This window comes from Tympanuchus pallidicinctus, unplaced genomic scaffold (assembly GCF_026119805.1).
Source record: "Tympanuchus pallidicinctus isolate F22 unplaced genomic scaffold, pur_lepc_1.0 scaffold7, whole genome shotgun sequence".
Taxonomy (NCBI): domain Eukaryota; kingdom Metazoa; phylum Chordata; class Aves; order Galliformes; family Phasianidae; genus Tympanuchus; species Tympanuchus pallidicinctus.
The window spans coordinates 178666-188282 of NW_026294791.1; the positions used below are offsets into that span (position 1 = coordinate 178666).

At 45.6% G+C, this 9617-nt stretch overlaps 2 protein-coding genes across 5 annotated transcripts; one reads left to right on the plus strand and one right to left on the minus strand.

Annotated features, from left to right (window-relative positions):
- Nucleotides 1-544: 544 nt before the first annotated feature.
- TYW3 (tRNA-yW synthesizing protein 3 homolog) lies at nucleotides 545-3543 on the minus strand. The gene is made up of 5 exons (XM_052666918.1): nucleotides 3280-3543; nucleotides 2942-3040; nucleotides 2161-2232; nucleotides 1713-1846; nucleotides 545-951 (listed from the first exon to the last, which is right to left on the minus strand). The coding sequence occupies exons 1-5, from the start codon at nucleotides 3526-3528 to the stop codon at nucleotides 729-731; spliced, it is 777 nt and encodes a 258-aa protein (XP_052522878.1). The 5' UTR covers nucleotides 3529-3543; the 3' UTR covers nucleotides 545-728.
- Nucleotides 3544-3732: 189 nt separating this feature from the next.
- On the plus strand, nucleotides 3733-9575 carry CRYZ (crystallin zeta). Of its 4 annotated transcripts, none has more exons than XM_052666916.1 (9): nucleotides 3733-3858; nucleotides 4051-4175; nucleotides 4489-4641; nucleotides 5209-5372; nucleotides 6005-6056; nucleotides 7531-7680; nucleotides 7987-8088; nucleotides 8176-8271; nucleotides 8534-9575. In XM_052666916.1, the coding sequence occupies exons 2-9, from the start codon at nucleotides 4059-4061 to the stop codon at nucleotides 8693-8695; spliced, it is 996 nt and encodes a 331-aa protein (XP_052522876.1). In that variant the 5' UTR covers nucleotides 3733-3858; nucleotides 4051-4058; the 3' UTR covers nucleotides 8696-9575. The 4 variants fall into 4 exon arrangements, with proteins under 4 accessions (XP_052522876.1, XP_052522874.1, XP_052522877.1 ...); XM_052666914.1 differs by having other exon boundaries at nucleotides 3747-3882; XM_052666917.1 differs by having other exon boundaries at nucleotides 3752-3853.
- Nucleotides 9576-9617: the final 42 nt, after the last annotated feature.

A 9617-nucleotide genomic window follows, 5' to 3' on the forward strand; every position in this document is an offset into this window, starting at 1 on the left:
TTCTGCTCCTACATATTACACCAACTTTTTACAGTGGAATTAAAATGTTCCCAACTTACAGGTTTATGTAATAGAAACAAGTACGTGACCCACCTTGTGAGCTACAAATCACTGCACCAAACGCTGCTTCCTCCCTCCCAGCGCTGCAAGCCATACAGCTCCTAACTCTGCTGCTGAGATTTACAAGTTCCTCATTTTTTTTCTGCACAATAAACTGCTGTATTATGCACTGACTTCTCCAGTGCTACAATACAGGACTATACAAACTACAGCACCTTCTGAAGCCCATTAGTGTCATCTGGGTGACCTTCTGCTCCCAGCTGGGACTGGAGCTGTGCCCAGCCCCCAGAAACACCTCTGTGACGTATGGCTTGTCTGCAGGCCTCACCCCAGCAATGAAAGGGGAACGCTTCACAGAGAATGTGGCCAAAGACTGCAGCAAAGCAGTGGCCTCTATGATAGCTGACCTACGCAGTAAGACTGCTAATGCAACAGCGCAGTTAGAAACAAAGAAAACAACCTGAAACATTGAGGTTCTCTTCTCTGTGCTTCTGTGGCCTTAAGCCTGTTCACAATTCTGTTCAATTACCTTGCATTCTTTTTTATTTTTTTTTTCCTCCTGGTAGCGACCAGCAGTGTTACTACTTAGAACAGAGCAATATTTGTATCTCTTATAAAGAGCACCATGCACATTGTCCAGTTTGCCATTTGCCTTTCAGCGGCAGAGCCTACAGCGTGATTTCAGCAAAAATATCAAGGCTGCCTTCTGGGTCAACCCCAGGCTCCAACTCCTCGTTATGACCCTCTGCAGAGGGGAGCACATCCTGCACTCTGGCAGTCCTCCTCTTCCTTCTGCGGACATAGACAGTGTGAGCCTGCCCTGTGCCTGTGGAGGGCGAGCTGCTCACACCGCCCGCTGCTTCCAGGGCTGCCTCCAAGCGCTTGTAGAACCTAGGAAAGAGCCGTGCAGTTATTTTTGTTCTTGCTCAGGATCTGAAAAACTACTCTGAGAAATGAATGCTTCTGTGATACAATCAAAACATATTAAGAAAACCATGACTAATGTTGCAACAGTCTAGTCAGTTCAGGAAGAAAACTAGAAATAGGTATAAACGTGTCCTTGTGTACATGCCACTTCTCTTGGTAATGCTTGTGGATTAGAAGTCAAACAGTTGATAGATATACTCGTATCCCATTGAGACTCAGCTAATCTCACATTTGCACAATGGCACTGGTGATCAGGGGCAAGTTGGTCTTGGAACCTTCTGTGCTCTTTGGCTTTTCTGCCTATTTTGTTCCTTGCCTGAAAAGAACCACAAAGACTCCTGGAATGTATAACCTTCCACATTATAGTACTTTTACAGTTTCCACACTAATATTTCACTTTGGGAAACTACACAAAGCATGCAGTGGATTGAAGCATGCACTGCCATCTGAATACTGAAACGGTTCCTGAATTAGATCAGCAAATGCTGCTGTTATCATCAGATAAATTCTACTCAGCAGCAAACACAGCCTGCAAACTCATGTTGGTTACAGGTTTCTGCTTCAATAGTTTATAGCCTTCTGAATTAAAAAAATTAATTGAAATCGTAATTTGGACTTCTGGGGTTTGTTCTTTTAATTTATTTTTCTTTTTACGTAACATTTACTATGCATTTTTCACTTTCAGATTTAGATGTCACGGATAGGATTGGTGTTAGCTAACAAACCTGTCAATCCTCCTTGCATTTTCTTCCATTTTCTCATTAGCCACATGCACCAGAAATTCAATATATTCTTCAGAGACCATCAGTTTCCCCATGTGGCTCAATGGAACTTCCAAGCAATGAGCGCTCCGGACAGCCTAAAATAACACAAAGATTTCCCTAAAATAAGTTAAAAAAAAAAAAATGATTATTGTTATTTTAAATCTTCTGAAGGTTATTTAGGTAATACGAGCAATTCACTGGAGGGAGAAAACAAACAAATAAAATGAAGTGACACCCACACAATTGCTTGGCTGGCTGACATCTGAAGCAGAACATTACTCCTCTGCATTGCATGCCTCATGACAGCTGTGTTTCACATTACAATTCAGACTGGTGCTCTTAAATATTTGAGGCTAACAGGAATGAAGCGTTCTTTTACATTCCTTACAGGTAAGTGACAAGTATTTACCATCATAATTTTTCCTCCTCTGCCAACTGTAATGCCAGAGTTCTTGAACCCAGACTCAATAGCCACGGAATGCTGCAAAACAAATAAATGTCATTAACAAGCTGCGTACACTTTCATAGCAAGAAGTAATTTCCCCTAATACATGCAGTAAAAGTTCAACCATTTAAATGGTTTTGAGGACAAACCCACATCGTATCACAAATTTTGGTTGGTTTTCAAAGAACCGCAGTTGACGGCCTGTCTGATCCCAACCCGTCAGTCCAGACAGGACACTCCTGTCTCTCCTGGCACTGCCTGACTGTGATGGGCTGGCAGTCACAGGGACAGTCACACAACACTTTAATAGGTAGAACTTCAGCAGTGCTGCAAGAGCAGCCAACCAACTCTCTTCTCCATGAATGCAGGGAGAAAACAATCATGCATTGCTCTCCAGCGTCATTCTGAAACAGCAGAAGGCAGAGACACTGCTCCATGAGTTGAAATGCTGGAGCCATACCAGCAGCAACGTCTGAAAACCCATCTCTGAGCCACCGGGAGCAAACCCAGACTCACCAGCTAAAAGCCTGCTTCAATGAGAAGGCTACACTGAAGGCTGTTCTCTAAAAAGTATATCAAAGAAGTACATAATGTAAATTTAACACCGTGTTTGCTCCATCAGCTCTTACTGCCTCAGCCATTAAACACATCTGGGGCAGCTTTCAAGTGCTGGAGCTGCTGCAGGAGCCAGAACTCCTACATGTCACAGAACAACCAGGTCAGGTGGTGCTTGCTGTGATTTTACCAGCAGCTGTGCGTCCTGCAGCTCCTGGCACAGCACATGGAGAACAAATGGCTCAAACTTGAACACGACATTGCCGGTGGCGTTTTCCAGTGCTGCCATCTGAAAAACATACAGTGTTTCAGTTAACATTGAAAATTAGTACTGTTAGTACCAAAGCTGTAAAAAGATCATTAGAAATGCAGCAAGCGTGATCCAAGTGAAATTGTTCTTCCAGCCGCTTTCAATTTTTCATTGCTCATAACACACAAACAGCTCCCTTCCGGCCCGTCGTGCCATTCGTTCCGCACGAGGCTCGGGAAGCGCAGCCCGACCCGCACGCCGCCCCGCGCCCTCCTCACCACATCTGCGCGGCCGCACGGCTCGTGCGCCACCAGCAGCCATCGGCAGCGCCGCTTCGGGATCCCGGCGCTCAGCGCGGCGCCGCCCTCCGCCAGCACGAGGCGCCCCGAGCAGGAGCTGGTGGTGCAGAACGGCGCGCACTCGTTCAGCAGCCGCACCACGCCCGCCGCGCGCTCGTCCAGCGCGCCCCGCCGGCTGCAGTCCTGGCGCGCTGAGCGCTGCGCCTTCCAGCGCCCGAACGCCGCCATCGGGTGGCGCCCAACCCCGCGCCTACGGCGGCCGCGGCGCCGCTCCGACGGGCGCCCGAGAGGGACAAACCTCTGCGCGCGAAGGGCTCGGCGTGCCGCCGAATCCCGCCCCGCGCTGATCCCGCCCCCGGCCGCGGGTCGCGAGGTGCGGGGTTGGCCGCGACGCGCTTCCGCTGGTTTTCTGACTGTTGCTTTAAGAGTGAGCGGAAGCGGGGCGTCACGGGATTTCGTTACCGCTCGGCGGTGCGTGGCCGCGCTCAGAGTCCGTTTGGTAGCGCCGCGCACGCCATTCTCGCAGCGCCTCTGCTCGTACCGCATCAACCTTGTGAGGTTCTCGGAGTCAGGGGAATCTTGGTTCGTTTTGGGGTGCGTGGTTTTTTTTTTTTTTTTTGTGTGTGTGTACGGGAGCGGGGCTGAGTTCAATCTTCTGCTTGAGAAGAGGTGGTTTAATTTCTTTCCTTTGACGGTGTGAAATAAAGTATGAAGTCGATGCATCCTTGTTACATTTTCGTTTATTTCCAGGTGTTCCGATGGCCGCGGCGGCCGCAAGGGGCGCGATGAGGGCGGTCCGGGTGTTTGAGTTCGGGGGTCCCGAGGTGCTGAGGCTGCAGGCTGATGTTCCCATCCCCGCCCCGAAGGACATGCAGGTCGGTGAGCTCTGAGCCCGGGCAGCCCTGCGGCCGCAGCCACGTGCGAGGCAGCTCTGCCCCTCCCGGCTCAGCAGCTGCCGTCCGCCCGCTTACCAGGACGTGGCCTTTAACACACGTGTGGGTTTTTGCGCTGTTGCGTTGGCTGCACGTTGCGCGTGAAGGATTCCGTGACGGCTGGAGTGCAGCACCGGTTGTTTATCTCAGCACTTGAGCGCTGCTTTGCTGCTCAGTTGAAACGCCGTGATGCCGTGCTGTTAATTCTAAATTTAAACCTTTTAAAATGCTACTTAACAAATGTAATTTTTTTCAGGTGTTAATTAAGGTCCACGCCTGTGGGGTAAACCCTGTGGAGACTTACATCCGCTCTGGGAACTACGCTAGACTACCGGCTTTGCCTTACACCCCCGGCTCCGATGTGGCTGGAGTGGTCGAGAGCGTTGGGGAAGGCGTGACTACGTTCAAGGTGCTTGACGGGGCTTTAACTCCTTGTAGTTTGCAGAGCCGTGCATTGAGCTGGGCGCTGCCGTTGTGTGAGCGGGGCTGGCTGTGTGCCTGGGCTCCCAGCAGGGCGAGGTGTGCTTGCTCAGCGCCGCTGCGTCCTCTGCCCTGTGATCGCCGTTGAAGAACAGATACGGTGCTTGGTTAGCTCAGGGTATAGTAAGAGCGTGGCTTTTTTCCACACTAAACAAAAATGATTTTTTGGTTTTGTTGTGTTTGGAATCTGGGTGGCGTTCTCTGATGTTGAGATTTGTTGAGGTTAATACTAATGGGGCAGTAGGGTTGTGTGTCACACTGTAAGGAGGAGGCTGTGTGCTCATAACTTGAATCTGAGTATGTGAAATCCTATGGTTTGTGTTGGTGGCATTGATCGCATAACACAAAAGACAGTGGCAAAGTGTCTGTGGCAAAGACAGTCTTTGGTTTTTAATAGGAAAGCTTCTGGGAAGAATCCAAACTTGTTCTTGATGTATATTAAGGAAGGAAGTAAGGGAAATTATTAATGTCTCTGTTTTATTTCCCTGCTTTCTAGAGAGGTGACAGGGTTTTTGCCTCTGCTACGCTCTCTGGAGGATATGCAGAGTATGCAGTTGCTGAAGCCAATACAGTCTTTCCTTTGTCGGATAAGTTGAATTTCAGTCAAGGAGCAGCGATTGCAATACCCTACTTCACTGCTTACCGTGCTCTTTTCCTGAAGTAAGCTGCCAAATTCAAGCTTGTGCATTTTGCTATTGAACTTTTAAAATACTAAAGCCAATGTTTTCATTGTCCTGTTAAATGAGGGAATGTGGAGGCATCACTGTGTGGAGAGAATTCAGCTACATGTACTGTGCTGCTAGAACCTGTAAGCTACTGACAGCATTTACCTGGAAAGGGAAATATTAAGAGAACAGACCTCAAAGGCTTCCTTAGTACACATCATGTAATAAATGCTGCAGCACTGTACAAGGAGTAAGAGCCAGTTGTGTATCAGCTGGAGGAGATGGAAGATGTGGAAGTCTGGTCTCGCTTGGTGGAGGAGATGGTTAAAACTAGTGTAGTTTATTATAAACAAGACCTGTTTTGTTACAGGAGGAGACCTTGCATTGAGGTGAATACCAGGATGTTGACTTGCTGCTTGTTGCGTGTTGATGTAACTGTGCGTTACCTAAGTTCATAAATGATGTGGTTTGTTTTGTGTTCCTGTTTTCCCAAAGAGAATGATTGTACTTACTTAGCCGTAACATGAATTGGGAATAATACTGCGTAAGATAAGATTTGGTGCAGTGCTACGTAGTGGCCATGTGTTGTAATCATCATGCCAATGTTGTATGTCTTTTTTTGTTCAGAGGGCATGCCAAAGCAGGGGAAAGTGTACTGATTCATGGTGCAAGTGGAGGTGTAAGTATTCTGAAAAGGCAAGTCATTAAAAATTGGGTTTTCTGTTCTTGTATCTGTCTTCCCCTCTGTTCTGTGATTTCTGCTTACATCCATACCAATAAATTGATTAACAAAAAAATAAGTCTTTCTTCGAACACCTTGTTTTCCTAAAGCAGAAATCTTGTTATCCCAAGTAACCCTGAAACTGCATGAGGGATCCAGTAAGGCCCCTCGTGCAGAGGGTTCTGTGATAAATACTTTGCTGCAGTTGGAAGATGAGCCAGAAGCTGTATGTTAAAGGTGATAGCAAAAAGCTGTGGTTTTTGATTATGTGCAAGATGTTCTCAGTTCTCTGAAAAGCAATCACTGGTAGGTAGGAACTTTGCGTTGCTGGGGTATTATTGCCTAACAGCTAGCTTTTCAAGGACAGATACTGGAGTATATCAGCTGATGGCTGAACGCTCCTTGAAGTTGCACACCTGGTTTGCTTTGGTGTTACGTGGCGAAACTTCAGATCTCTGTCAGATGAAGTTCAAATTTCTCATCTCTTGTCCTCTGCATCTTCAACTTCTACTGATGCACAAACAGCTGCCATCAACTGGCAAACTTTTATGAACTGTTTGTCAGACAGTTGATGATGACAGTCTCATGTGGGAAACCGTCCTCATTCTAAGATGCTATAATACTGAATATCAATTTAGTAACTTTTTTTTTTTTTCCCCATGGGATAAACATAGTGTTTCTGCAGTTGCTTAGTTTATGTGCCTCTTGAAAAGATGTACTGGCTTTGGTTTGCTGAAGAAAATACTGCAAATCTGTTTTTCGACGTGTTGTGACCTTTGTTGTGGGAATATTTACAGAAGCAGTGAGATAGGTGCGCAGGGATGAAGCACTTGCTGCAGCCAAAAGATCTTTGTTGTATCTTTTCTTCTAAGTCATGCTGTTTTCCAGAATTATTCTTAAAAACGTGTGTTCTTTTGAATATTTATCTGAAGATCAGTCTGGCTGTGAAGTATTTCTGTTACGTTTCATAGACTCCAAAGCCAGCTTTTTCTGAAGGCATCCTTTACCTCCAAACAGGGCAAAGCTGATATAAGATCCTGAGAATTCTGTGTCTAAAGACACCGATAGGTCTGTGAGAGGTGCAGAAGTAGTGCTGGTAAGATTGTGCCCGCAGGTTTTCTTTGCAGCTTACAGTGCTGGTATGAGGAGCTGGTCATTCTGTGGAGAGTTTTTTGTCTGTATGCCAAGTGTTATTTGGACTGGTTTTAACAGATGAGCCACTTTATATGTGGATTCAAAGCAAATGCTGAGGGCTGTTAAACGAGCATACAGACAACACAACAAGACACAGAGCTTCACTACGCCTGTGGAAACATCTTTTCCTTTTTTAAATACTATTGGGGTATCTTTAAGTTCCAACTGGTAAATGTGTCAAATTTAAAATGCAGAGAGTTGTTTTTGTTGTTTTGATTTCCTCCTCTTTCCCACCCAGGTGGGAATAGCAGCATGTCAGATTGCCAGAGCTTATGGCTTGAAGGTTTTGGGCACGGCAGGAACTGAGGAGGGTATGAACATTATTCTGAGAAACGGTGCTCACCAAGCATTTAATCACAGAGAAGCTAATTATCTTGACAAAATTAAGGTAAGTACGTGCTGGGTCTAGCTCATGCAGCATCTCTCTATTAACTTTAAAGAAAAAAAAAATAGTGAACACTTGTTTGTGGAAAATTTTAAGAACAAATTTATGCAGTGGCATTTCGGAAAATCCCAGTATGACAGTTTTCCTAATTCAGCACCTGTACATCTGCTATTGGCCATCAGCCTTGGCACAAAGTCTGTATATAAAAAGCAATCAGCTGCCAAAGGTGTGCTTTTGGTAGTATATGAAATGTACAGCAGCACCAAAACACTAAGTGTAGTAACTTTCTGTGTATTCTATTCTGGGTAGGAATATACCAAGATGCAAGGAGTTAATATAATAGTAGAAATGCTCTCCAACGTCAATCTGGCTGCTGACTTACATCTGCTGTCCCAGGCAGGAAGGGTGATGGTACGTATTTTCTGTTCCTTGGGTTTGCATGTTTAACTGTGCAATCTGACAGTGAGAACTTACTCTCTTTTAACGTGGCTCTAACAGGTTGTGGGCTGCAGAGGTTCCATTGAGATAAACCCCAGAGACACCATGAACAAAGAGTCCAGCATCATTGGCGTTGGTCGGTTTCTTGAAACTGAGGTATGAAAATAACTTTTTTTTAGAGATTTCTTCAGTGATCTTTTCCTGTGGAAACAGTTGTCTGTGTTAAAAACAGGAGTGAAAGCATAATTTGACTACGAGGACTCTGTGTGTGAGTTCCTTTATGTTTTGATTTAATCTTAAGAACACCATAACATGGTTTTGGGTTGAAGGCATCGATTTGACGCTGGCAGAAGCAGTTGGTACTTTTCTAAAATGCAGAGACCTCGTGGTGGTAAATGCTGCCTCTTATTTTCTGTAGGAGGAGAGGCTTGAATGTGCGAGGGCAGTCCTTGATGGCGTGGAGTCTGGCTGGCTGAAGCCAGTGGTGGGCCCCGAGTACCCCCTGCAGGAAGCAGCTAAGGCTCATGAGGACATTATTCACAGCAGTGGTGCTCGAGGAAAGATGGTACTCCTGCCATAAAGTATTTCTCCATCTACTTTATAGCTGTTCTAACTGCACCTTTGCTTACGTGATTCATTGAACATTTCTTTAAATAAAATGCATTTTTAATCAGGTTTCAGAAGAACAGGAACAAGTGCTAGCTTACATTAGTTATGCTGATTCATTAGCAGTGTTTCCTTTTTGAATAAGCGATGTTGGGCAAAATTTATGGTAATTTGTGTAGCTTTTTTTGGTTGATGTGGAAATAATAACTGCACTGGTTTGACACTGTGATGGGAAATTGGGAATCTCAGCTGGAGTCTGATACAAAGCACTACTTGAAATGAAGGCATTGGGAAGCTGTAAGCAGTGCAGAATGAAGCCTGCTTTGTGAGCAGATTGACAAAGGTATGAAACCAATGACACGCGTGTAACTAGGGCTGTAAATTCATTAGCCACAAAACTTGTTTCATTCATCTTTTGTCACAGAATTTGCTTGGAATCAAAGCTCTTTTTGTCAGGATAGTTCAGTTTCTAGCTCAAAAAATGGCCAAAGAATCTCTCAAATATGAATTACTTGAAAGCAGAAGCAGTTCTGTTTTGCTGTGCCTGACTTAGAGCCTAGCTGACAGCACCCCAGTTAATGCCAAGAGTAGCTGGAGCTGCGTGCGTGCAGCATACTTGCTGCTTTGCAACCAATCATGCTGGCAGAAGCAGTTGATTTCTTGATGGTACGTGGCTCTTGGAGCAATTGCAGGTCTTCCTGTGACCCATATTAATTTTAAAGTCACATGAAGCCCTGCCTGTAATGAGGAGAAACGGGTCTGTGCTGCTTTCATGGGTAACTGAAATCAGTGTTATTTCATGACTGGATCTGTATGTATTGTTGGCTTGTTCCAAATACAGCAATCCAAACCCAGTTTCTTTGAAGCGTTGCCAGTTCTTGCATTCAGAATGCAGC

What these genes read in the sequence shown, in the direction of transcription:
- TYW3 (XM_052666918.1), bottom strand. Translation starts at nt 3,528, where the DNA reads ATGGCGGCGTTCGGGCGCTGGAAGGCGCAGCGCTCAGCGCGCCAGGAC. An exon ending in CGTGCGGCCGCGCAGATGTG is followed by an intron (nt 3,041 to 3,279) that starts GTGAGGAGGGCG and finishes TATGTTTTTCAG; the next exon opens with ATGGCAGCACTGGAAAACGC. An exon ending in TGCAGGACGCACAGCTGCTG is followed by an intron (nt 2,233 to 2,941) that starts GTAAAATCACAG and finishes TTTGTTTTGCAG; the next exon opens with CATTCCGTGGCTATTGAGTC.
- CRYZ (XM_052666916.1), top strand. Translation starts at nt 4,059, where the DNA reads ATGGCCGCGGCGGCCGCAAGGGGCGCGATGAGGGCGGTCCGGGTGTTT. An exon ending in TTCATGGTGCAAGTGGAGGT is followed by an intron (nt 6,057 to 7,530) that starts GTAAGTATTCTG and finishes TTTCCCACCCAG; the next exon opens with GTGGGAATAGCAGCATGTCA. An exon ending in CCCAGGCAGGAAGGGTGATG is followed by an intron (nt 8,089 to 8,175) that starts GTACGTATTTTC and finishes TGGCTCTAACAG; the next exon opens with GTTGTGGGCTGCAGAGGTTC.